Source organism: Falco rusticolus, chromosome 7 (assembly GCF_015220075.1).
Source record: "Falco rusticolus isolate bFalRus1 chromosome 7, bFalRus1.pri, whole genome shotgun sequence".
NCBI lineage: Eukaryota > Metazoa > Chordata > Aves > Falconiformes > Falconidae > Falco > Falco rusticolus.
Window position 1 is genome coordinate 31353231 of NC_051193.1, and position 26061 is coordinate 31379291.

General features: G+C 41.4%; 1 protein-coding gene and 1 long non-coding RNA gene across 9 annotated transcripts in view; one reads left to right on the top strand and one right to left on the bottom strand.

Annotated features, from left to right (window-relative positions):
• The window catches only part of HIF1A (hypoxia inducible factor 1 subunit alpha), a 35401-nt gene extending 9585 nt beyond the window's left edge, over positions 1 to 25816 (bottom strand). Inside the window, exons 1-12 of one of the 6 annotated variants that reach the window (XM_037393247.1) lie at positions 24785 to 24907; positions 10274 to 10464; positions 9187 to 9332; positions 8995 to 9079; positions 6170 to 6282; positions 4869 to 5071; positions 3320 to 3426; positions 2989 to 3136; positions 1895 to 2115; positions 1429 to 1709; positions 776 to 898; positions 160 to 554 (exon numbers count right to left, since the gene is read on the bottom strand). In XM_037393247.1, coding sequence (XP_037249144.1) covers positions 160 to 554; positions 776 to 898; positions 1429 to 1709; positions 1895 to 2115; positions 2989 to 3136; positions 3320 to 3426; positions 4869 to 5071; positions 6170 to 6282; positions 8995 to 9079; positions 9187 to 9332; positions 10274 to 10464; positions 24785 to 24834 — 2063 coding nt within the window. In that variant the 5' untranslated portion in view covers positions 24835 to 24907. Of the gene's footprint in view, positions 1 to 159; positions 555 to 775; positions 899 to 1428; positions 1710 to 1894; positions 2116 to 2988; positions 3137 to 3319; positions 3427 to 4868; positions 5072 to 6169; positions 6283 to 8994; positions 9080 to 9186; positions 9333 to 10273; positions 10465 to 10737; positions 10886 to 10935; positions 11043 to 24784; positions 24908 to 24963; positions 24985 to 25585 lie in introns of those variants that run through there. The other 5 variants (XM_037393246.1, XM_037393250.1, XM_037393245.1 and 2 more) reach the window with 5 other exon arrangements.
• LOC119150639 lies at positions 489 to 24522 on the top strand. 3 transcript variants are annotated; one of them, XR_005105166.1, is made up of 3 exons: positions 489 to 570; positions 12448 to 12740; positions 14118 to 24522. It is a non-coding gene; the product is annotated as an uncharacterized LOC119150639 (long non-coding RNA). The 3 variants fall into 3 exon arrangements; XR_005105167.1 differs by lacking the exon at positions 489 to 570 and having other exon boundaries at positions 11048 to 12740; positions 14118 to 14238; positions 18556 to 24522; XR_005105165.1 differs by lacking the exon at positions 489 to 570 and having other exon boundaries at positions 11048 to 12740.
• Positions 25817 to 26061: the final 245 nt, after the last annotated feature.

Here is a 26061-nt window from a genome sequence, read left to right on the forward strand (position 1 = left end):
AAACCCCACCCTTGTTTCAAGTGTCCAAATTTAAATGTATCAATTTCTACTTTGAAGTAGAATGCCAAAGACAACATACAACTGCTGTCAGTATTTAAAAGTGTATTATATCTTATTTCTTGATCAGATACTAGGGCTTAAAATTTGCTTTTAAAATACCTTTTATTTAGAGTGACTGTTAGCAAACTGGGTGCTCCTGGAGAAGATTTTTCCGTCTGATCCAGTGTTCCTTTTCCTGCTCTGATTGGAGATGCAGTTCGACTCCTGTTCCCACTGTACGGTGACGCTGGGGCACTACTCGTTTCATTGACTACGTGGGCAGGAGATGAAGGAACAATTAGTGTCTTCACATCTTCCACATGCTCCGTCACTGGTTTTATTTCATCAGCAGTACTTGATGGTGTCTGAGTCTGCTGAAATATGGTAATGGTGGCTGCATTTTGAGAGCCAGAAGAACTGCTTTCCAGTGGAGATAGCTGATCAAAGGATCGCAACTGGAAGTCATCATCCATTGGGATGTAAGGAGCCAACATCTCCAAATCTAAATCAGTTTCCTGGAAAAGACAAGAGGTAAAAAAACATCAATATGTAAGAATATTGCAGCTATGACTTCATTAAGGCTCTTCCTTTTACCAGATCCTTACAATATTTTTTTGCAATTTATTTTAATAAAAATATTATATAAAATAGGAAGGAAGTTCCTGAAGACATTCTAAGAGAAAGAGAACCATGCTGAGAATAAGTATTTGAGATACAGAATGTTAATGTACATTACCTGAGTAGAGAATGGATTTTTTGCTTCTGTATCTATTGCAAAGAGTTTCTCCACTAATTCCAGTTTGAATTCATTAGCCATATCATTATCCACATCAAAGCAGTAGTCGTTGGGACTACTGGGCTGTGAAAACATTTTGAGTGCAGTTTTAAGTTTCTGTTATTACATCATTTTGCATTGTATCTACAGGTTCTCTGAAAAATGTTCTAATATAAAAACTAATTCCAAGCTATAGTTGCACAAAATTAAAATGGGAAAGGAACACACAATTATCAGTATACATTCAAATTTACCCCATTTGGGAAGCACACAATTAGTTGGAACCTGGAAGTAGTCTTTACAGTAATTTATTGCAACTAATTTGCTATTTAGAGGAGTTATCTCTGAACCATTCTTTCTAGAAAGACCAATCCCAAGCTCTTCTTATTTCTATCAGGTGGCATTTTATGTGTATGCAAGATTCACTTTAATGAAAAGATAATTCTCAGTATGAAAATTTATCTTTCTTTCCTCAGATCATGACACGAGCTTAAGTCACAGCATAGAAATAATTTTCAATTCTTGTCTTGGCTGCATCCTTAACCAGGTTTGCTCCACAAGACCTAACAGCACATACGTTTTTAATGACAGCATATCCAAATTACGAAACTAACCTCAGGTGAACTTTGGCTGGTACTTGCATCAGAAGGGCTGGTTGGTTGTTCTTGCACCTGAGGCATGGTAAAAGAAAGTTCGAGTGGCTCCGTGTTTGGCTCCAGCTTTGATACAACTTCTCTATTGAGTGCAGGATCAGCATTGCTACGAAGTGGCTTTGTAGTTTCAGAGGCAGGTAGTGGGGACATTGCCATATTTATATTCTGCAATTTCTCACTGGATGAGGGGAGCATTACATCGTTATACAAAGGAACTTCATCACATTGTTGTTCATCAGACTCTATAAAAATTAAAAGAAACCATCAACCTAAGTAACAATACTGTGCGTGTCTATGGACCTCATTAAATTTAAACAGCAGCTGAAATACCACTAGGCAAGTCATACCGGGAGGTTATTTTTCAAAATTTGCTGTGAAATACTAACTTTACTAATTAGCATGCTCTCCAATTTAAACGCACACCCACCATTACTGCTGAAATCTAGAGAGATAATTGTGTCTCCAGCAGCTGGAGCCAGCACAGTTAAAGCATCTGGTTCCTGTTTAAGTTTTTCAAATAGGCTGTTAGTATCATCCAGGTCATCTTTGCTGAATATTTTGGTCATTTTCATATCAGGAGACTCCACTGGTTTCAGCATACGCTCAGTTTGTCCAAGGGAAAAAATCAAGTCCTTCTGAACAATTCCACTGTCAGACAGAAAGGAAGATGACTGTCAAAGAACAACTAAAAGGAATAAATTCAGGCTTGAACATTTTGTTAAGTTGAAAAAAACCAAAACAAAACAAAGAAACCCCTCAAAACCACCACACACCCCACAAAATAGGAGCTTTCAAGATTATTTTTTTTTTTACTCATTCTTCCCTCAAATGTAATAGACAAAGTGGGCCATCAGAAAAAGTAATAAAAATAAACATGCTTTTATGAAAGCACTGAGAAATTAAGGAGAAAAAAAGACATTTCCTAAAACACTTTCTTGGTTTTAAACGAACATGCAATATGTTGGTAAGACTGATACTGGTACATTCACTAAAGTTTTGAAAAACTAGTTTAGGACTATTATACAATTGCAAAAAATCAGTCAACAAGTCTGCCTTCATTTGAAGCTTTCAATTAAAACAGGAATTCTAAGGAAGAAAAAGATAAATGGGACTAAGAAAGACATCATTACTGCTGCTCTCACTCCATGACTAAAAGTTATTAGTGAAATTAACTGCTCCAGACTGTGGACAAAATTAGGGAGTTGTCTAGAATGCACGCAAATTCTCAAATGGTTGCATTGCAACAGTACAAAAGAGACTGGCCCTACGCTCATTTGCCTGCAGAGATCTTCCTACTGACATCACTAGATCAAAAAAGTGTTTTGTTTTCAAATACAATTCCTAATCCCAGGACTGGCAGTATTCTAAGCAAAATTTCATCGGTAGGAAATAGTAACATCGTAACATATTCAACAGGGGATCACATTCTCAGCAAGTTGAAAAAAGATGCAGTGCTATCAGAACCTGACTTTGTTTTCAATAAAGATGATGACAAAGAATAGCGATGTCCACTCAACTTACCTCAACACATAGTTTACACACACTATGCACTGTGGCTGAGAATTCTTAGTGTTGTATATGACAGTTGCTTGAGTTTCAACCCAGACATAGCCACCTTGTTTAGCAAGCATTCTGTACTGTCCTGTTGTCACCTGCCCTTTTGTGAACACTGAAAGCAGAAAGGATACCAGCTTTAATTACAGGCAGAAGAACCAAAAACCATTTCAGGTGAGTATTCACTGCAGATTCATGTCTGCAATTAGAAGGCAGCCCTCGTTCTTCTGCTGCTTTTCCCTGGTGCTGTATTTCATCTCTTGTAGTTGGAGGGCTTTAAATACATCTTTTTACTTACTGTCATGATGTGTTTTGGTCAGATGATCAGAATCCAGCGCATGATAGTACTCATAGATTGAGCGACCCAGGAGTTCTTCTGGCTCATACCCCATCAACTCTGTAATTCTTTAAAACAAGTAAAAAAAAATTGCTAAGTAAAAGCAGACATGGGCTAGCACAAATGACAGAGCAGTTGGATGCTTGCATATCTAGAAAAAATCCTAACTTCCATACATATTAGCAGCAATTTTGGTTTACTGGGAGTTTTCATTTTGAAATAAATTGCCATTTTTTATGATTTTTTTTAAGAGAAATTTCAGCAGGCATAGGATTTTATTTCTCACTGAATACTTTATAAATCATGTCCTGTGCTAGACAGGATTAAGTAAATACCTGCTTTCTAGACTTTTTTTCTTTTTTTCTGAAAGGTAGACCAGCAACTTATGGACTTGTGTATCCAGCTTACACAAATATGAGAATTTAATAAAATAAAAGACATGCTTCAACAGTTTTAAATCTGCAACTAAGAGAAATTAGGAGTTGGGATTTATTCTTCCCACTCAACCACGGCCAGCTTTTAAAGAAGACTCTCTTTCCTTCAGCCCCTAGAGGGCATTGCTAACCAGGGGAACACATTAATTTTGCCCTATTCTACATGCAGAATGTGACCAAATAAGTACCTTTTCTGTGACACCATCAGTCCCAGAAAGGTAGTTACAGCAGAGGACAGGAAATAAACTGCACAAATGCAACGAGATGTTTAACTGCAGCAACTAGTTAGGAGTTTGGTTTTGTTATAAAAGGAAACAGGCAGTAACAAATAATACCAGATTACAAACACGAAAAACCCAAACAAACAAAAACCCCTGAAACCACAAAAAAAACCTCTCAGGCCAATGATTCCCTTCACTTCTGTTGTTCAAATTTGTCAAGCAAAGTTTCCAGAGGATAGTAAGAACAGTCTTATGTATTTGACTACGATCCATGATTTGTACCAAAACATCATTTTCAACAGCAGATGGATCATAGTAGAAGTACAGCTGAAATTTTTGGGGGTTTGGGTTTTTTTGTTTGTTTTTTGTTGGGTTTTTTTTTCCCTGAACTGGAGAAAGCCGGCACTGACCTCCTGAGGAAGGGAAAGGGGTGAAGCGGTAGCAATGAAACGCATCTGACAAGCGTTACACAAACACTCTTTTCAGTCACCAAAATGCATCACCATCTTTGACAATCCTAAAATCCTTCCTGTTTTTTCAGTGTCCAGAAGAATCTTCTCATTTCGATTTAATCACTGCCACTACACTAAAGACCAGTTTGCACAGGCAGTTAACTGCAGGCAAAGGATTTATTCCAAAGCAATAATGCTGCACTCTCCTTCAGATTTAAAAATCTGGCTTTTAAATAAGACATCCTTATCAGTTAGTAAAAGCCAAAGCATCCCACTGATGGTTCCATTGCACAGATGAATCAAGTTAACAAGTTAGACTACATGAATGTGCAAGGCCAACATCAGCCAACATGCACCAACGCTGCAATTCCTTCAAATTTTTCAAGTACAAAATATGTATTACCTTTCATCACAATAGGAAAATTTCATGTCAAGGCTGTGACGACTGAGGAACGTTTTACTGTCCAAGGGGACCTCAATGTTTGATGGATGAGGAATAGGTTCACAGATCAACACCAGACATGTCATGGGAGGCTTTTTGTAGCCACAGTGAGTTTGATTACCACATGTGTCATATACACGAATGTGTCCAGTGCAGTGGAGTACCTATGGGAAAGTTATACTTTAGAAAGAGATTAAGTTCTTGCCTGTCAGACAACACACAATTGTGCTTCCCTTAGCGCACCCAGCGCGAAGTCCTTCCCCTCCCCTCCCCCTCGACATGCCAGCAACACCAGAATGCAGCAGCGCTTTCAGGTGCTGGCTAAAGGAGAGCAGCAGTTCTCCTCCCCATGCTACACAGACTGCGACGAGTACACGGGCTGCCAACTCTTTCCTCTTGGGTGCTGGCTGAAGCAACGCTAGACATTTCTGCAATTCTGTGAACTGTTCTTCTTTGGAAAAGTTACCTTAATGATGACACTGAGAAGCAATTGCCTCAGCAAAAGGCATCTTACTATTTAAATGTTATGGTAATAGTAGCAACCTCCATTTTGGCTCTTCTGCAGACGTGGTGTTAGAGATCAAATATATTCTTCAAGAGACAATGAAATTTTATATTTTGTGTTTTGTTTTTTAACAATTCTGAAGTAGAAATTGTTCACAGACAGCAGCAAAGAAGTTGTTTGATCCAGAATAACTAAATTTAAGTTATAAAAGAGAATTGTGAACCACAATACCACTCGATACAGTAAAAGGTTACTTTTTGTCCAGAAGAGAAAATGCATTCACTGCAGAAAGTTATTAGGCTGGACTCTTTTTGTTCCAACTGTTACAAAAGGGATAGCCAGCAGCTTCAGAAAGAATGGTATTGAAGTCCTTCAGAGAGACCTCAACTGTCACATTCACAGTGTCAAATCAAAAGAAATTAGGTATCAGCATAAGTGGGGTCAAATATTTTTTTCTCAGAGAAAGCTTTATGCAAATATATTTAGTAATTATAATTTCTAGTAAGTAAATTACCTCTAATTTAAAAAGGAGAATTCATTCAAAGAGTTTTGAAAAACTAATTTTACAACATTGTTTCAGTTACCTCTGTGACATATTCAGCATTAAAATTCAGCACATTGAAACACAATCATTAAATTAGTTAAGCATTTTGTGTAATGAGCTTGAGTTTCACTAAGTAAAAATGTTGAAATACAGTGTTAGGACATCTGAAGAGGAAGCTGCCAAACTACGTAAACATTCCTTTGCATTAGTTACCTTCCACGTAGCAGACTTTATATTCACTGTTCTTCCCCTGCTAGTCAGCGTACACTTCATTCTGAGAAAAAAGCTGCGCTCTGTGTTTTGCTCTTTGCCCTTTTTCACAGGACCTAACAAAAAAGCAAATAGTAAACAATTCTTAAGCTCTTGGATCATCTTCCAAAGGTATAAAAAAACCCCAACAAACCAACCAACAAGTTATGGAACTCTAAGACTAGGGAAAGACCCCAAAAAATTATAAAGATTGATCAACCTAACACCACTTCCGATAACACTTCTCAGGACTAATTCTACTGTGAGGTAAACAAAAACCTGAAGTTTCAATGTTTTAAGATCTGTATCATAAGAACGTGCAGAATGAAAGTACTGTTGAGTTCGTCTGCATTGAAAGGCATCGGTAACTCTCTGCAGGGAGGTTCAAATCAAGTAAGTTTTGGCCTGTAGGTCTTTAGGACTACGGTATTTTAAGTTTTTCAGTTCAAAATTAACTACTCTGCTGGTTACATGCATCCAAATATCTCCAGTGATTTATACTCAGTGTAAACAGGGACCAAGTTTTTAAACACATTATTAGCATTCTCGATTCTTGGCAGGGGGGCAGTCAAGAATTCCTAATGCAAATTAATATTAGTAGCACTCATTTTTTGGCCCTACTTGCTAACAGCAGGCCTTAAGTTCAGTTTTTGCCTTTACAGGGCAGAACCTTTCAGAGTCAATTACTAGCTAGGCTATTCTGGGCAAAGAAAATGCAAACTGATCCTATCAAGAAAGCTGCAAGCAGCTCGCTGTGCGTGGAAGAAGGAAATAAAACACTTCGGATAAAGAGCAGCAGAAGAGTGAGTTTGCCAAGACATGCCAAAGAGTGAGGACCAAATCATGGTGGGGGGTGGAAGTTTACAACATGAAAGCTTACTTCTGATACAAGTTTATATAATAATTTGCTCTCCTTCTCCACAGACAATGGTAGCTATGAAATTCTGCATCGTGGCTTGTACTGCAGCTACTAGCTTGACAAAATTAATTCGAAAAAATGTTAAAAGCCCCATGCTACATCGTGTATAGCTTCTAGTAGAGGCGAAGACTAATGGGGACAAGCCTACTTTATGCCACATCAAAATATCCTCAGTAAAGGAGGGGGAAAAAAACTAATAAAAATACAGCAGAGTTCAGAGAAGTGGCCAAAACTTAGATAATTCAGTATGCTTTTGAAAGAGTTAAACCAATCTAGAAATTTATAGTTGGAGATCACACAGCATTATTATTATCAAGTCCCGATGCTTAAGGCTCTACTTTGAGAAGCAACTGTAAAAGATGAAGCAACTTTCTCAAGTCTTGATTGAGCACTGGACTATTTTTTAAATCACCAGCTTTGAAAGATTAAAAAGCAACTTCATAAAATCAGAATGCAGTTCAGTTTTTCTGCCAATCACAGTTATATTCATTTGCACCCATACAGTCCCAAAGGGGAGTATTTAATACTCAATCCAAAACCAAAATAATTCCACTTAAGCAAGAGCTGCAGTAGAATGCAACCTGGGAATACTAATAAATATAAAAATGTACCATTATTACTGTAATTTAGACTTTTGTCTGCCAACTTCATTTGCAAAACAGATTTTGTAATAATGCTTTCCAGACATCTTATTCCAGTCTAGTCATTCTCGACAAGCTAGAGGTGGTCTGCAGGAAACTTAGAAATAGGCCATTTTTAAGAATAAGTTTTTGCAACAAGACCAGCTGTTTTACACTGCTTTTGTGAAGTTGTTTCCCCAAGCCCAGCCCAACCCCCAGATGCATTACTATATTCCAAAGGTGGAGGGAGGCGGGAAGTCTAATCTAGCCTTATTAGACTTACTTCAATACTATGGGCAGACAAGTTTAGAAAATGCTTACAAAATCAAAGTTGGGGCCCTTAATGCTATGCTATCTTATCAGGTGTCTTCCACTGAATTAAATAGAAAGCCAACAGAAAAGATGTCTGATTTACAGCGCTACACGAAAGCAGAGGTCGGGCTTGGTAATTCATCACTATCTAGATTCAGAGTCCATATAACCCTTGTTTGATGAAACAGGAATTAGAAAGGTCGGATTTTAGACTTTAACAACCGAGAAAAGCAGATTTATTTGGAGGCATGCAGGCTGCCAAGTCTTTATAGTCATTACCAAACCTTTAGAAGACATAAAAGCAGTAATTCATGGGCATTTGTTAAATTGAAAAGCATACAGAACATGTGAACACAGTGTTCCACTCCCTCAGATGGAGAAGAGTCAGAAATCTGTGAAAAGATACCAATTTCACGCACCAATTAAAAGGTGCAGAGAAGCATCAATCCCAAAGCCCTTTTGGGGGCTGTCCAAGTACTCCCTGATCAGGTTTTCTGTGTCCCAAATATAGTATCCACAGATTTCCGGAAGAAAGCATTTTCTTTTAAGTTGTCCTGTGAAGGCAAGCTCAGACCAAGACTAATGCACCAATTTTAACTTCTCCATACCCTTCTACAGCAATTGCTTAAGGTAATTCTCATTCAACCTACCTCTAATTTTATCCCTGTAGGCACATGAATTCTTTCAATCCTCAATAACTCCGTTTTAGTCATCAATTTTGTTTTAGATTAAAGAGTAGCCTCATCTCTCCTACAGTTAGGATATTGCCAAAACATTTTGGTTTTTCTGTTACTATCTCTGAACAAGGTTTATTTTGAGATTTAAGCAGCAAAACACACTATTTGTTCCCTCCACACCTTTCTCTGGCAGATATCCAACTGTACTAATGCTACCAAGAACTATCTTTAAGTAAATGAAATAGATTTTTTCTTTCTTACCATTTCTGTGTGTAAGCATTTCTCTCAGCTCTTCATGGTCACATGGATGAGTGAAATCAAATACACTGTGCCCTGTCAACTCAAACTGTAAAAAAAAAAAATAAAAGGTACACAGGTGTCTTAACTTTACATATACAAAAATGTAACAAATTTACAGGTTGGAAACAGTCTTAGGAAATGTCAGTATTTCACCTGAGTGAGTCCCATACACTTGTTCACGTTTTCAGACATGTAAATCATGTCCCCATCTTCAGACAGAACCATGACAAATCCATCAAGAGCTTTCAAATAGAAACAGTTCAGTTCCTTCTCCATTTTGGCTTCTGTCTCCAGCTCACCTAGAAGCAGCCACACATTTTTGTTTAAGTAAAAAGTGCTATTCTTCACTCCCCATCAGGAATGACTGCTGGCACCAGTCTGCAAGGAGTCAATCTTGCAGGACTGTCAAAACCAGTATAATTCACTTATCTAAGTGATCAATTAAATCCTTCAAGCTCTAGTAATGGTATCACAAATCACAGAAAGTTAAGAGTGAGGTTAACTCTCTGTGCTTTTATGCATAAACCAATACACCTTCCACCTTAAAGAAAAAGGCAAAAATATTACCATTTATCTCAAAAAGACATTGCAAACTTTTCTCAGGGGCTTTCTATGAGGCATTTCAGAGTACAGTTACCAAAGTAACCTCCGTACGGTACAGGCAGGCATGCATGAGTACAAATAACCAGTACAGCAGCTGTGGCATGCTACACAGATACTGGTTCATAAGCTAACTCAGATAATCCTGTAGTTTCTGGGTAGATTTAACTGCAGAGATAGATATAGTCTCAGCTAACTTCACCTTCAGCAGAATAAAAATTACAAAAATTTCCTTGCAGCTTATATTAAGGAGAAACCGCTAGTTAGCTAAGCCAGCCTTGCATCAACCACGTAAGGTTTAGTAAAGCACAGTTTGAACAAACAGCTCTAGGGGGAAAAGAAGGTTAAACAGAAGAAATTAACTTTGGGAAAAGGGTTAAATAGACTGAAAATGGCACTAGAGCTGTGATGACCCAACTAGGATTGCCAGAATAGAAAGGGAAAAACAAAGTCTGTTGAACAGTGGCCATTTTTTCCCATGCCATCACCAAAAGCCTATTTCTACTGTAAAGTCTTCCACCTTTCCATAGAAAGGATGCAGCTATTAATGTATTTATTTATGCTGATAGGTTTTACAAATAGCTTCTTTCTTAATATACCTCCAGCCCCTTTGCCAGATCCTGCTACGTTACTCACTTACCAGCATCGAGCAGCTTCCTCATGCGCAAGTAGCTGATGGTCAGCCTCATGATGGATGCCTTGTCCAGGTGTGCGCTTACAGTGTGGGGCAAGGGCAGCTGATGAGCAAGCTCGTAGAATACTTCCGACTCCTTGCTCCTTCGGCACCGGGCTGCATCTCTTGACTTCTCTTTTCTGCGTTCTGAGCTAATCCTATATAAACAAAGCTTGGGGTTAATACAGGAAACAGAGTTCTCCGTGCAAGTTAAATTTGCAACTAAGCTGCCCAGTAGCTGATAAACCAGATATCAAAGTTTAATAATTTAAAATCTTGGTTTAGAAGTGTAACTAATTCTGCGTTTAGAGTCCTGCTGCAGTTGTGCTCTGCCAGAACTAAGTTCAATCTCACAAAGTCTTTCAACAAGAGCAGTTCTCCAAGCAGTCAGCTATGTACTCAGAACCGTTCCTGAAGTGCTTATCTCATACCTTGACGGCTCCCTCTCTAGCCTCCAAATCCTGTTTCCTTCTTCTCTCCTAACCCCTTAAGTCCACTCAAAATACTACAGTCTAAGTTATTTCCAGCTCAATGCTCCAGTAGCACTGTCTACACTCTCCAAGTTCTTCCCTTTTTATCATCCTTACAAAGCCCACCTAACGGGTCAGTAAGCAAGGATACTGATTTACCATGAGGTGTCCTGCTTTTCAAGTGATCCAAGAAGTCCTTTTCCCAGCTCTCTTTCTCCAGTATAGCCTTTTCCATAGTCTCCCCTATTCTGGAAAGCTCCAGCTGTTAAGCAGTTGCCTCATTCTCCTTCCACCGTGCCTCTGTTAGACTCGCCTCCCCCAGGACACATGAAGTAAAGGACAGCCCAACAAGAGCAAGCACAGAAACAACCGAGACTCTCCCCGTCAGTTGGTAACACTGATCAATTCTCCCTTTTCCCAGTACCCATACCAGTTCACGTTTTTCTCACGCATCTGCCACGTGAGTTTTGAACTAAGCATTTTGAGATGGGAACTCCAAATTTTTCTTACATTTGAACAAGAACTCAATGCTGCTGTGGTCCCCGAGGAAATTATGCCACCGTAGTTAGATGTGCTTTTATTTTTGAATGGATGGTACAAAAGCATATAGCATTACGGTCCATTTTTCTTGACACATTTACATCTTCTGAAGGCACACTATCTTCATTTTGCATATACCCAAGATACAAGTCAGTTGCACTAATCTGTAGGATACCCTTTTTTCACCAACTTTCATGTAAGTTGCAAGATTAACATACGCCTGTAAACACTGCTCTTATAATTCAAAGTTGCATGCCTTTTAGTGTTATCGGAAAGAAACTAAACATCACTAGTTGAAAGAAGACAGAAAATAAACCACCTATTTATGACCAACAGTGATGGAATTACTTTTTTCAAATTTCACTAGACTTGAGTCACATACTACCACTGCCAAATTCACGTTGCTAAGGCTGCAGATCTGTGCAAAAGCACTTTTTAATTAGCACACATCTTGTGAGAGGTACCACAAATGATAGAGGAAAGCAATCCACGAGCTGATACTGCCTGGGAAATAATGAACCAGATTTTAATGTAAGCAGAAGAATACATATCCAAAAGAACACATTTTCAGTCCTTTACCTGATGTGCCACCCACAACAGCCAAAAACCCGCTTAGTTTGTGCAGAAACATGCAAGCAACTATACCATTAAGACTGACGACGTTGGAAGCATGATTGATTGCCTTGAAACATGAAAGCAGTTTAATAAGCTGTGATGAAGACAAAGGAAGCCATCAGAACCTCTTCTGCGATTACCTTCATTTTTTCCCATCGTAAAACTGTATGCCTCCCTCATCCCCGACCTCCTCTCCTCCTACCCCCTGCTGCTGCTAGCAGAAGGAAGCGCTAGAAACTTGATTTTCAGAATCGTAAGTTTTATAAGAGCTAAGAATAGGATTGTGTTTTCTCCTTTGGTGGCAAAATCAGGCTACTAGATCACAGTAATACTATTCCTGTGTAATGAGAAGCATCACTAGATCAACATAATAGTCAGAGATCTTTGGAGGACTATGGGTATTACAACTGTAAAAAACTCCAGACATACAATGGTTCTATTAGTTTCCATGAATATAACCTGAGGTTCCTCAGAAGGGTAGTCTATGATATCTGATAATATTTCCCCATCTTGCAGATTTCTTCACATTCAGTTTCCCTGTGACAACAGATGTTCCTGCTCTAGTCGTGGATATCTTGGTCTGAGAAGCTTGAGCCTCCTGACATACAGGTATATCCTGAAACAGCCATTACAAGTCTGACCTTTAACAATACTGAAAAAATATTTCAGCTATGTAACCTGATTGATTAAACATTTCTTACTGAAGACAGGCCTAATGTACCTTTTATCTTGGTGGAAAACTAAGGGTGGAAATAAACTTCTGGATTCTCTTTACCCTCTTGCTTGGACCGCAGATTTCACTGACAAAGGTAACAGAAGTAATTATGCTGCCTTAGACAGATTCACCTTTATACCTCCGATTTTTCTTTATTAGCTACTCATTCACGATCCCTTCCTCTGCAGAAAGTTTGTGCTACAATAGACACTCAGAAGAGAATTTCTAGAGGGAGTTGGTTTCCATCTGCTTAGATGCCTGCAGTTTTGTCACGGCTTCCTTTTCAACTGCAGGCACTTTTAAGTTAAAAACCCCATGCTTTGGCAATAATGCCATGCACCTCAAGTCTACAGGTTTGTCAAGCTTGTGTGAATCACAAAGGGCATGTAGACAAGGACAATGCCAGCTAACCTCACCAAGTTGTGATTTTGGCCTCTTCCCCTTGTATTTTCTTTCTGAAAGCCTGATGTTCTTGAAAATATTTGGCTAGTTTCTAGCTTTTTGCCTGGTTTTAGCACACTTAGCAGCAGACTTCAACATGAACAGTGAAAAGTTCTCACAATCACTGAATTACTAATTACCAGCTGAAACACTGCTCAAATTGAGCTCATAGTGTTTCTGTCGAAAATTAATCCCAGGTAAGGAAATCAAGTGGTGCCTGACTATGCAATAGGCAAAACTCAAGGAAAAGGGCGATGCTGGTACCAACCAGTGCTGTCCAAACAGCAGTCTCCTCTCACTCTTACTAGGTGTTCCCTTTCTAGAAAGGCTACTACTATAGATAGATATTTAAACTGTATAACACAACAGTTCGCTATTTTTAGCTGCTGTTTAAAACTAAGCTGTAACCAATCTGAGTAAAACCCAGCAATTTAAATAGGAAGATTAACTACCAGCTTCAAAGAGCATTTCTTTAATGCATCAAATTAATAGGAGAAAGGTCTTTCACAAATGAGGTTTAATTACCAAGTGAAGTCAGAGTTGCCTCAACATGAGATGCCACCAAAGAAAAAAAAAAAAGCCCCCGAAAAAGAAATCCTTTACTGTCGCAACTACTCTAAGCTTTGTTACTTACAGTTGCATAAAGTAAATGAAAAAAACACACCATCAGCATGTGTAGCTACCCACAGATTTCTCTGTAGTCAATTAAAGGATGTTGAATTCCTGGAGAGAAAATGTATTTCCTAAGTGAGCTCTCTCTCAACTTAAAAAAAAAAAAAAAAAAAAAAAAAAAAAAGGGGGGGGGGGGGGACGGGGGTAGCTCAAGGAAGAGTACTTTAAACAGCAAGATGTGAACTACACAACATCAGCTTAAAAAACTTCATATAATTTAAGAGATTTTCAGAACTGCTCCATGTAAAACTCATGGTCTTCACAACAGAAATACAATTCTGTATTGACAAGAGGAAACCAAGCTCCATTTAAAACAAATCACAAACTTAAGAGCTGTATTGCAACCTTCTGCTATCAGTCTTGCAGGAAAGAAAAACACCTAAAGACTCAGAAGAAAATCTCAGCTGAAGAGTGGATTATACGTGCAATGAAAATATCAGAAATGCCAATGCTAGACAGGAAATTGCATGCATTTTCAGGTATGATGTTTCCTGCACAATTTCAGTACCAGACATTCATTTCCATTTTGTATTTCTGCCATAAGAATACAGAAGGAGAGAGCAATCCAAAGCAGGTTATGCATCATAGCTCACAGAAAGCAGTGTTTCACTGACAGTTTAAAACCCAATACTAGGCACTTTTTGTGTGTAAGAGATGTTTATATGCAATAGCTGAATAAACATCTGAATTCCAAAAGATATTTAAGACATTCAAAGCAAAAAGGTATTTCACCACCAGGATTCACTGCAGCTGAACCAAGAGCTCAGCTTAAGGATGTTAACCAGGCTTCCACCCACTGCCTTAAATAAAAAAGGCTTTAAAATACAGCAGGGTAAACAGAAACGAAGTTTTAAAGCAAGCAAGAATTGGCCCGACAGCCTTCAGAACAAAGCACGCCATCAGCAATCCCTTGTGCATCAGTTACAGATGTTAACGCAGCCTCTCTATTCAGACATGCAACTCCTGTCATTATGGTCATATGAACTATTCAGGACTGAGCATCTCTCAAACAATACGTTCTACCCTATGTCATCCCAAAGACCCTGCCCACCACTGCATATTTTCACAAGCAATTCCCCCATTGTCTAAATGCAGCCCACAGTTTTCATCTCCTCAAGTGTAAAACTAATCAACGGCCACATTTAAAGCTGACATGTTCCTGCTTATTTACCACCGACAAATAAAACCAAGAAGAACCCTGGAAAATACTATTGGTAACTGATAAATTTCTGTTAAAAATAACTAGAATAAAAATGGCCAACAGACAGATCTTAAAACATGCAACATGTCAACTTTGTCTCCTTCTAGCTTTTTAAATCACCAACCAGCATTAAGGAAAATTTTATATTGTGTACACAATATTACATTAACACAAGAAATCAGGGTTTTTCCCGTTTGTTGCTTTACTGCCGTTACCTATTTTCTAGCCTTTCTCCCATTCTAACTTACTGTTCCTCTAATCAGGTAGATTTTGCCCTATAGGTGTTTTCAATTCCTATGTAAAATAGCTATTGTGCATGTATTAATTAATGCAGGCTCATCTTTCTTGATCCAGGTTTTGAGAACATTCAAAATATTTATAACCATCTTCTCCTAGTAATTCACATTTTTCCCTTTAGAATTGTTTTCCACAATTGAGTAGCCCCGTATTTACCATGGTATCTGTTCTTAAACAGTTTTATAGAAGTATACCATGTGGAAACAACATAATCCAAATGAATAATGTGCCTCAAAATCTGGTAACATCTCATTATCGAGTTTTACCTAGTTTTCAGTTCTGCCATTAATTCCCATCATTTTCCAGAGTACAAGACTCACACCCAGTATTTCAGTGTTAGATACAACCTCTTCTCAGACTGTAAAACTAGTATGGGAAATACCGGGCTTAGAAATGGAGTCATAGAAACCAGATCCACTATAACATCGGTTCAGTTTTTCTTCATTACACAAAAAATAGATGTAACTATTACAATACAATAATACATTAGCAATATGTCATCATGATGGTATTGGAACTTAGGAAGCAGACCTGTGAGTGGCCTTATATTTAGCTTTTAAGGTTGAATTCATTCCCGAGGTTGGTACAAAACCTGGTCATCTTCTCATGCCTAGCCTAAACCAGATATTTCTGCCAGCACAGCTGCATGGGACAGAGGCACAACTCCCAGTGTGCAGCCATACCCCAGCAGAACACCCAGACGCTAGTATCGTTACATGACTGTAGCTAGCTGTGTTCATGTGGAGCATCTGAAGAGCTCAACCATAGACACATCCATGCCAACCACTGTCACCTACAGCGCAACAGCCCACCAAGAACACACCAGCCAGATATAAGCTCACTTAAAGGGTGCAGACTGCCCAAGAGCAGATTACGACAGAGCTCTACTCTTTCAACTGCACTGAATATGCAGCCATTCGTTTTTCTTCACTGTTTGTTAGATCTTTATTTTGTCCGGAGCTGCCAGGCACAATGCTTACTAAATTATTCTTCCACGGAAAGAAGTCCCAGGCAAAGCCAGCACTTGGCACAGAGAAACTACAATGGTGTAACTCAACACCCCTGAAGACAACTTTGTATGAAAAATGGGTTTATAATGTAAGCGAACACTGCTCAAATACAGTTATTTAAATATACGGTGAGCCAACAATGCATGTATTCTTCCGAAGAAAAACAAAACCAAATCAACCCAGCCCAAACCCCTTCATTTTCCACCTGGCACAGAGGGAGAACATGCCACTTAGCCCCCTTATACCCTTACAAATACTTTTTCATTCAAGTTGATCAACTTAAACCAGGGTAAATGGAGCTGCAGTGTTACAATACCAAGCCCTGAGGCAGACCCACGCAGACACTGCCCAAAGCGGCAGCACCCCCCAAAGCGCCATGCCCTCGCACCTCCCAGCCCAGCAGTTAACACTTGTCCAGCCTGACTGGCTGCAGCCCAGACCACTCGCCACTTGGCAGGCAAGCAATAGAACAGGTTACACGTAGGGGCAACTGGGTCCACTACAGTCAGTCTTGTGAAGGAGCCCCAGGCTTTGCTGTTTACAGAAGAGAAAACCCAGGCAGTGGGGCAGAAAGGGGCGAGAGGACCAGCTTTGTCTCGTGTGCCAGCTTATGGGGCTCCTTGCTCCTGGTACCCAAGCACTGCTCCCAGTGGTGGGGGAAAGGACATTTCAGACGGTGCTCTCAAACACTTAGTGCAAAGTCTGAATTTTCAGTTGAAAACACAGGCTTTCTGGGAACTGTAATATATTCGCATATTATCCATAGATTTTGCTTTTTTCCAGATTGGTTAGGAGAGGTGCTCCCTCCTCCTATAGTTGCATTACAGAGTTAGTGCAATCTCTCAGCTACTAGTTCACAATGAACTCAGGGTTACAGCTTTGCCTCTTCTTGTTTTAACATGATTTCCTTTCTAAGCATTATTACTTTCACCCTTACGGCCAATTTTATTTACCAATTCTCCTTATTTAATAGGCTGTGTAGAGAGTTCTTGTGGGGAAAATACCAAAGAAACAGAAAACCCCCACACCCAAATCTCATGTGTAATCACAAGCATGTGATTTTCTAGAAGAAAGTCTTGCTCATTATGAATTAACGAACATTACAATCCAGTAATCTAACTCAGGTACAGAAATCAGAAATTCTTTACATACAGCAAGAAAGATTTAAAAGAGATTAACTGCAGAAACCAGCATAATATCCAAGCAGGGATAGCACCGCTGTATGCAGACTATTAAAATTAATTCCTTTGTATACTACCTTTAACACTGCAATTGAAACCATTTTCTTTACATGAGGGTAGTAACAGGCATTTACCATAACTTGACTACTACCAAAAAAACCCCGTAACTATAAAAACCCCTAACAAATTACAACAGCAAGCAGGCAGTTCAGACTGAATTAGCTACAGCAGCACAAACATTGTGAGTGAACACTGAAACCCACTGCTGTCTGCAAAATGATGGTAGGGAAAGGCAGCAAGAAGAGAGTCCACTGAGCTACGCGTTAACTTACAAAGTAAAGTCTTCCTATCAAGACCATGAAGTCTACATAAACAGCATTTTACAGACAGGTAAATTATGGCACTTAAAAGCCAGCAGCAGAGCCTGAAACTCCTGAAGCCAGCACAGGACCACACTGCCAAGATTATCCACCACGTGGATGTGGCCTTGAACTGACTTGAAACCCCCACTATGTCCCTGTTAGAAAGTGGGGAGTATGAAGGTAAAAGCTTCCAAAATTAGTATTTCTCATTCAGAACAAGGTGAAGTGATTCTGCTGTGTCTTACTACACAATGTAACCCACTGACTGATATTTTACCTTTGTGTAGTAATTTACAGTTTTAAAATAACCACATGGAATACAGTGGTTGCTTGTAAGAAAATGCTGATATTTTCTCTTTTTTTTGGCTAGGTTATATGGCTTTTTCCTAGAATACAGCATTTTTTTTCCCTTTTAATTAGCTGTGCTCTGCCCTTCAGGATGAAAGATACATGGTAGTTAAATTGCATTCATCATTACAGGAAAACCCACAGCTATTCAAAAGAGAGATATGGACACAGGCCTGATACAAGGAGCCATTAAATGCTCTCCCTGCTTTTGCTTCTCCAAAGCTCACAAAAAAGATGCAAAATATATCCCCAAGATACCCATCAGGCTCTCCGTTAACAATGTTTTAACTAAGAACTGGTCTAACTTCAGGCAGATACAGACTCCTGATAAAGTAACTATTGCTAGTCTAAATCATGACTTTAAGATATATAATTTATTTTATGTCATTGTGTTCAGGTTCTCCAGATTGGAGGTTGGATGTTTTCCCTCACTGCTTCCATCCAAGTTCTTGTCCCTTCACCTCATGTTCCTCAACTGCTTCCAGTTAACAGTGCATTTTCTGATCAAAGGCTTTAAGAACTAAAAAAAAACAGGACAAAAGCAAGAGATACAAAATTGTATTTTCCCTGTATGAATAAAGAACAAACACATCTGCTAAGCAGTCAAGAAAAATGCTTACAACAATAGCTAGGACAGAAATCCTGCAGCAATGTCAGCTCAACATCCAGTAGATTCAAGAGGGTGCAAGGGAAAAAAAAAAAAAAAAAAAAAAAAGTCCTTTCTGAAGGACTGAGCACCAAATAATCCTGTCCCCAGCTAAACCATATAGAGCTTCTCGTTTCTTTAACTTAGTAGTAGAGGCTGCAGCCTTCATATTTGATGTGAACTACTTCCAAGTCTTCTGTTCCTTTGAACATATTCCCATCTCTTCCAATGGATGCGAGCAGGGAACAAATATGAGGAGGTAAGCCTCTAGTAACTCCCCTTCCAGCATAACAGTCCATTTACTATTCTCACTTGCCAGCAGCAGGAACTAACTTCATAAAAACAGGCCTCAAGTTCTTTTGCTTCTTAAAATGCAAGCATTTTCATGAAGTAACACCAATCTGGTTTTGGTTTAGAACTGACAGTGAAACGACTCATTCTGGTAAACAAAATGGATCATCTTTTTCAAGTAACGCTTCCAGGATTATTATAAATCGAGTTGAAAAGGTTATTTAGTAACTTAAGTGGGAAAACTTCTGCTCTTGTAAATATAATAGCACAGTTCACTGCTGCCTATTCAGTTTCCTCAACTCTTCACTTGAACTTCAGGCTCTATTTTCACGTAGCAAGTCACAAGACCTGTTTTAATGTTTTTCCTCAAAATGCTTAACAAGCATTCATTCACACTACACCAAATTAAAACAGAAGCTGCACAGTGTCTCTCAACACACACAAAGTTTATTGTGTATTAGGTAACTTTAAGGAACAACTAATGGATCATCTGGAAGCTCCAGTTCCTCAGTGCCAGCAGAGTCATTTCAAATGTCTTGGTACTAAAATATCTCAGCGTTTTAAAAGGCTACTATTTTGCACAAATCCCAGTATTACCAGGATTCAATAGAAAGAAAGGACAGATTATGCATACACTGTAACTCCTCTTTATCAACACACACTGAGATCTTGGACCAAAAACCCCAGGCTGGTATGAACAGACTTCAACTGAGGCTACAGCTCCACATCAAAGAACCCCGAAGTGTTTGTCACCTACATAAACTGTCTTTAAAAATATATATATCTGCTGGTATGTATTCACTTGATTTCATGTTCATGTTCCTAAATAATATGAGAACTTAATTTTCATAGACACTTTATTCTAAGCTAAATAGCAGACATCTCAGTAGAGGAAAACCTGAATAGCCTTCATATCCAATGGTAGTTAGGAAACTTGTATCTTTCCTGATTTTTCAGTCATTAGTTAAAAGGCTCACCTTCTCTCCTGGGCCATTTTTTTAGTTCTCCATGTCATAAAACCCCCAACCATCTCCCATTTCAGACCAGGACCCCATGGAAAAGTTGGCTTCTCCTGCATGCTCTTCTGCTTGCTCTAATATAAAGAATGTTTCTCAAGAGAGGCTCAAAATGCCCAAACTTTCTCGAATTCAAAAGAGAAAGGGCTGTTATAACATGAAAAGATGATTAAGGTCCAAGTTCTTTCCATGCATTACCTAGGTGGTTTTTCCGAGGCATGTAAACACCTGTCTGTATAACTGTGTATGTGAAGATAAAAGGAGCGTTTGAGCTGATGACTTGTAATCTGCAACATTCTTTCCTTTTGGACATCAGCTTGCTAGAAACTGGTTACTGCGCCTTCTTGCTAAGGTTCTTGCAAGATCTAGTTTTGTTTTGAAGCTGTTTGTTTTTTAAAGAACACATCTTGTAATCAGATCAGTATTTGCATCTCCTTGAAAGAGCAGTATCATCAGGAAAATCTAGATGCTCTTGTATACCACCACTGAACCATGCGGTACTTCCCTCTTGGGCTTACTTAACAATGCACACTCTACAATCATGTAAGAATTATTTTGTTGGCATATCATAAGACACCAAGCTCTTCAAGAATACATTGAGAGAACACTGCAAAATTTTCTTCTGTACTACACAAAGAAAAAAGAATACTCAAAAATCAACAGTTTCTGTCATTCAGCGTCCCCTTTAATACCAAAAGTCTCACGCAAGCCTACTTGAAACACAGCCTTCTAACATAAATTGGTGCAATATTGCTATTAAACAACATGAACACACTCAAGAATTCAATCCAGTGTTACACAGGCTCAGCAATAGTCTTCAAGCCTTTCAGGTCAGAAGCACACTGAAGTGAACATGCACACTCTTAAGAGCCTCAGAAGGGTTTGGGCTTATACCACAACACTGCTGACATTTCCTAGCATTATTAATATTTATTGACTCCCCACCTCACCATCAGCAGAGTTCTGGAAACAGCTTTGTACATGCCACACATTATAGTTCAAGGATAGGGAGGAACAAAGGTCTACGGGTGCTTTCACCAGGTGCAGAGGAGGTAAGAGCATGCTGTTATACTGCTGACTGAAGTCCTGCACATGATAGCAGGATTTCTCTGACCTCTCTTCTGGTGGCAGTAAAAACAGAGCATGCAACTATGTTTCTCAAGGCTTACAAAGGACATACTCGAGCATAATCTTAACCTAACCCAAGTAAACCTGTAATGGAGAATTCGGAGAAGAGAGAAACCAACCAGAAAGTGGGGATAGCAATTAAATGAGCGTATAAAATGGATTATCAACTTCACACCTCCCCCTGTAAACCAATAGTTGACTTAATTGCCAGACTTTCAGTTGCTGGTAATAGTATACAGCTACATATGTTTCCTCCCTCCCAAAAATGGTCCAGGATGTGTCTCCAGAGACACCACAAAGGAAGAACATTTCTACAGAAGGGGGAGTTGCTAAAAAAAACCTTTAAAGCACTTGAAATAAAAACCTCTTACCATCACCCCATCACCCTGTTACAGACCACCTGACAACTTGGATGACCTGATCCCATCTATACTAGACCTCTTCACTAGGTTGGACCAGTTGTTGGTATTCAGACATGCCAACCAAGAGACCCAGACTACAGACTGGAGACACTAGGTTTTATAAGCACACAGCAAGCACAACTGTAAACAAGAAGCAGACAACCCTCCTGCTACTTCCATCAACATACTGCCAAATACTCCGATTTTCACTGATAAAAGGAAACCAAAGCACCAACAGAGCAAAATTATGGAAAATACCTGCAGCAGGCAAATCCTCCACAGCTATTCTTCCCTAATTTTCAGTGCCTTGATAACAAGGAGGAAGGGTGGTAGCACTACGCTGCTGCCTTCATCTTTAGCAGGCACTGAAAATTTCTGATCACTTTTACTGAAGGAATTCAAAACTCTCATGTTTGAGGAAATGGCAAAGAACAGACAACACAGACACTACCACCAGGTAAGCCCTATGGCAAGGCAAACGGTGCAGAAAAGTCCAGAAAGGAGTAAAAACCCTGTTCTGTAAGTCAGAAACCATTCTGCCCTCCCCTACCTGCAGGGAGACTCTACAGGAGATTTACTGAAAGCTATCTCCTCTCTTTACAACACGCAGAGAGGTACAGTTAAGAGTATATACAATAGGGTTTTGTATTCACTTTCAGCTCTAGCAATGGTGGCTCAGTTCCACCAGCACTGAAAGAAATTAACAAGACAAAAAGCAATGGCACATACAGTCCTGAAGACCTCACACATGTTTCAAGAAAAAAAACCCAGCAGTAGCCACTGCCCCTCAGAGCCCGTGGCACAGGACCCGGGCTTCTCAAACAGATTTTGGAGCTGGACCTCAGTGACAGAGATCCAGCAGCAAAACCCTGATCCTTCAAATCATCTCATTAGATACTAGATGTTAAGTTTCAAGTCCCAACTCTGAAAAACTGAAAGCTGAAGTTTTTCTGCAAGGCACTCAATCAGGACGTGACATTCCACTGCTTTATACCAGCTCAAAACTCAGAATGAACACGCAAGAAATCACTTTTTATAATCCTCCTGCTTCTTTTTTTTTTTTTTTTATTTAGCACCCGCACCATTAAAAGTATGTATTTTATGCTACAAGTAAGGACTTAAACCAATCCAAGATTCATTTTTCTAATGTATCTACCAGTTGCAAGCCACTAGCCAAAGTAACCAGTAACCCTAAATGGCTCATTTACTTAAAAATGGTGCAAGAATCACTCTGCTAATAGTGAAGTGTCACACCACAGACCTGGAGAAAAACTTTCCATAGCATCAGCCATCCCCGCACTAGAACATGTTAAAAGAACATTGAGAGAAATCAGCATACTTCTCAACAAGCTCCTTAAATCTGAATCAGATGAGAACTGATAAGCAAACAAAGCTTCCAACAATGCTGTTTTACCCACTCCTTGCACAGAGATAAACTTTCTCCTTGTAGCAGATGGGGGAAATCCCAGAAGCACATGAAAGTGATTCAACTACTGAAGAACAGCTAAAACCTGAATAACTCAATACCTAATCATGTTGCTGATGCTTAGTTTCTTACGGAATCTTGACCCCTGTGTACATGAGAAGCTTGTGATTACATCAAAGATTGGATTCAACAAACCTGTATTGTGAATCCACACTTCCAGTTACTATTATGACTAAATTTCACTTATACAAGACTGAGACACACACCTGGGTCAAATTCCACCATTTCTGCATCTCATGGCACATAAGTTAAGCAAACTACCAGCTTCACTTCAACTGTCAAGAGCTAAACACTATCCAAATACAAGCACTGCGAGAGACAAGGAATAAAAGGATCTTAACACATATCAAAATTGAGGTGTACTATCTATACAATCAGCAAAAGCTTCATCACCAAAGAACAGGACTGGAAGGTCTTCTCCTCTAAAGGTATTCTGAACGTGGACACCATCAAACCTAAACCTGTCTAAAACAACACAGGTTTTTGAGAAATGCTTGAGATCTTCAGTAAGTTCTCTAGTGAGCTCATATCCTTCCTTTTTTGCTTAGCCGTCTTTGCTCAACTGCACATTCACAGCCCCCAGGATGAGCATACCACAGATACAACTTTATGTTTTCGATTAAAACCCTCAACAAAAGTAATCTGAATATTCCTTACTGTTTTATAAGAAACATTCCCAACTTTGAACTTCGTCTACAGGAAACAGAAAACAAATTCTCTTTCTTAAGCCCTGCCTTTAGGAAGGAAGGATAAGCTTTGCATACTGTTTTTCACATTCTGAAGAAAGCAGATTACATCCAGGATAAGGAAATTGCAAAAAATGTACCCAAGTGGGACAGAATGGTAAGTAAAAAATAAATGCCCAAGGGCAAAAGAAACCCAAAAAACAAAACCAACAAAACCAAAAGCCAGCAACAGAGAACAACTTGGGTCTCAAACCCCCTTTCTAGACCTGCCACTAAATTAAGAGCAGCAGAGCAAAGCACAGAATAATCATTTCTGTTGCAACATTTTCTCCCAGGGTTCTCAACAGCCATTAACTTTGAGTAAAAAACCCCAAAGGTTACTGAATCGGTGCCACCCCCAGGTGCCTCACTGTATGGGCTTCCTTAGACTAAAAAGCTCCTTCTCCCTCACCCCCTGCACCGCCGCAATAACTCCAACTGATCGCTGAGATGACCCTGCCCAAGAGGTGAAGCTCTCCCTGGTCAGAGCCCAGCACCCTGCGCTCCCAGCTCAGCACAAAGCTCACCATCCATTTTAAAAGCCAGCCAGTCTCCTTCCCAGCACAGCTTCCACGCTTTCATACTTACTGCATTTAACCTACTCAGATGACCCTTTGATACAAGAGCAGGAAAAACTCATCTCAAAAAGACACAAACAAACACACCCCCCCCCAAAAAAAAACCAAACAAAAAAACAACAAAAAAAAAAGAGATATCGATATCACTATAAACAAACGGCGTCTTCTGCAGATGGCGATTACGGCAATTAATCCCTCCACAAAGCGCGCCGGCCGCGCACCAACGCGCAAATCTGGTCACCCAAATAGCCCAACTCCCTAACTTCACCGTGTAACAAAGGCTTTTAAGGCTTTTATTTCCCCTCCTAATTTGAGCTAACAACCCCCGGTGAATTATTCATACTCCTCAACTCACATTGTCCGGCCGCCATCCTCACACACGCACACACGCCCGCCCCGCGCCATACGTTTTGGTTTTCGTTTGGTTTTCTTAGTATTTCCCGATGCCGAAGCGGCCCTTTTCTGCACAAAACCTGGCCACCCCGGCTTCGGCGGCCGGCCGCCCGGAATAACGCGCAATCGATTCCCACCCACCCGTTCCCAGGAGCAAGGGCAGCCCCCGGGTCGCTCCCCGCCAGCGGCCGCGCAGGGCGCGCCCCCGCCGCCCCCCGGCTCCCCCCGCCACCGCGGGGCCGCGCCGCCAGCCCCTGGCCCGGGCCGCTGCCCCGGCTGGGACGCGCAGGCCGCCCGCCCGCCACGGCGGAGAGCGCGGGGCCCACGCCCGCCCGCGGCCGAGTGGGGGGAAACACGCGGCGCGCTGCCGCCCGCGGAGCCAGCGGCGCACCGGGCCAGGCCCGGCGGGAGGGACAGCTCCTGCCGCGCCGCAGGGAGCCCCCCGCCCGCGGGGCCCCGGCCCGCTCCCCCCGCCGACAAAATGGCGACGTGGACGGCGGGGAGGAGGAGGAGGAGGAATGAAAGAGCGAAGCGCTCCGCGGGCCGGGGGAGCGCGGGGAGGGAAGAGGGGGGACGAAGCACGGGGAGGGGGCAGCCGTAACAAAGCGGGGGGCGGCGGGGAGCCCGGGGGACGGCGCCGGCAGCACCGGGGGGCGGGCGGGGTGGGGGGGAGGCGGCCCCCGGGCCGGGCAGCGAGCGGGGGGCGGGCGGCGCGCTGCTGGCTCCCGGAGCCGCGGGAGGCCGCGGCGGCGGCCGGCGGTACCTCTTCTCCTCGGTGACGCCGCCGGGGCTGTCCATGGCGGCGCGCTGGCTGCTCCTCCCGCTGGGACCCTGGATGCGAAGCGGGCGGCTCCAATGGCCGCCACGGGGCGCGGGGAGATGGCGGCGCGGCCGGGAAGGGGCCGGGTCTGGGGCCGCGCGGGCTCAGAGCATCGGGGCAGGCTGCGGGGAGGTGCGGGCGGCGAAGGGCGCAGCGGCGGCGGTGGGCGGTGCGGGGCTGGGCGCGGGGGCGGGGGCGGGGGCGGGCGCGGCCGGCCCGGGCCCCGCGCTGCGCCAGTGAGGAGCGGCGGCGCGGCCCGGCCCCTCGGCCGGCGGGGTCAGCTGAGCGCTCAGCTGGGAGGGGGCCGGCGCCTCACGTGCGGCGCTGTGTGCGGGGCGGGACCGCTTCGCCCTGCCCCGGCGGGCCCCCGGCCCCGCGGCCCCGCAGCCCCGGCCCGGACAGCAGCAGCGGGGGGCTCG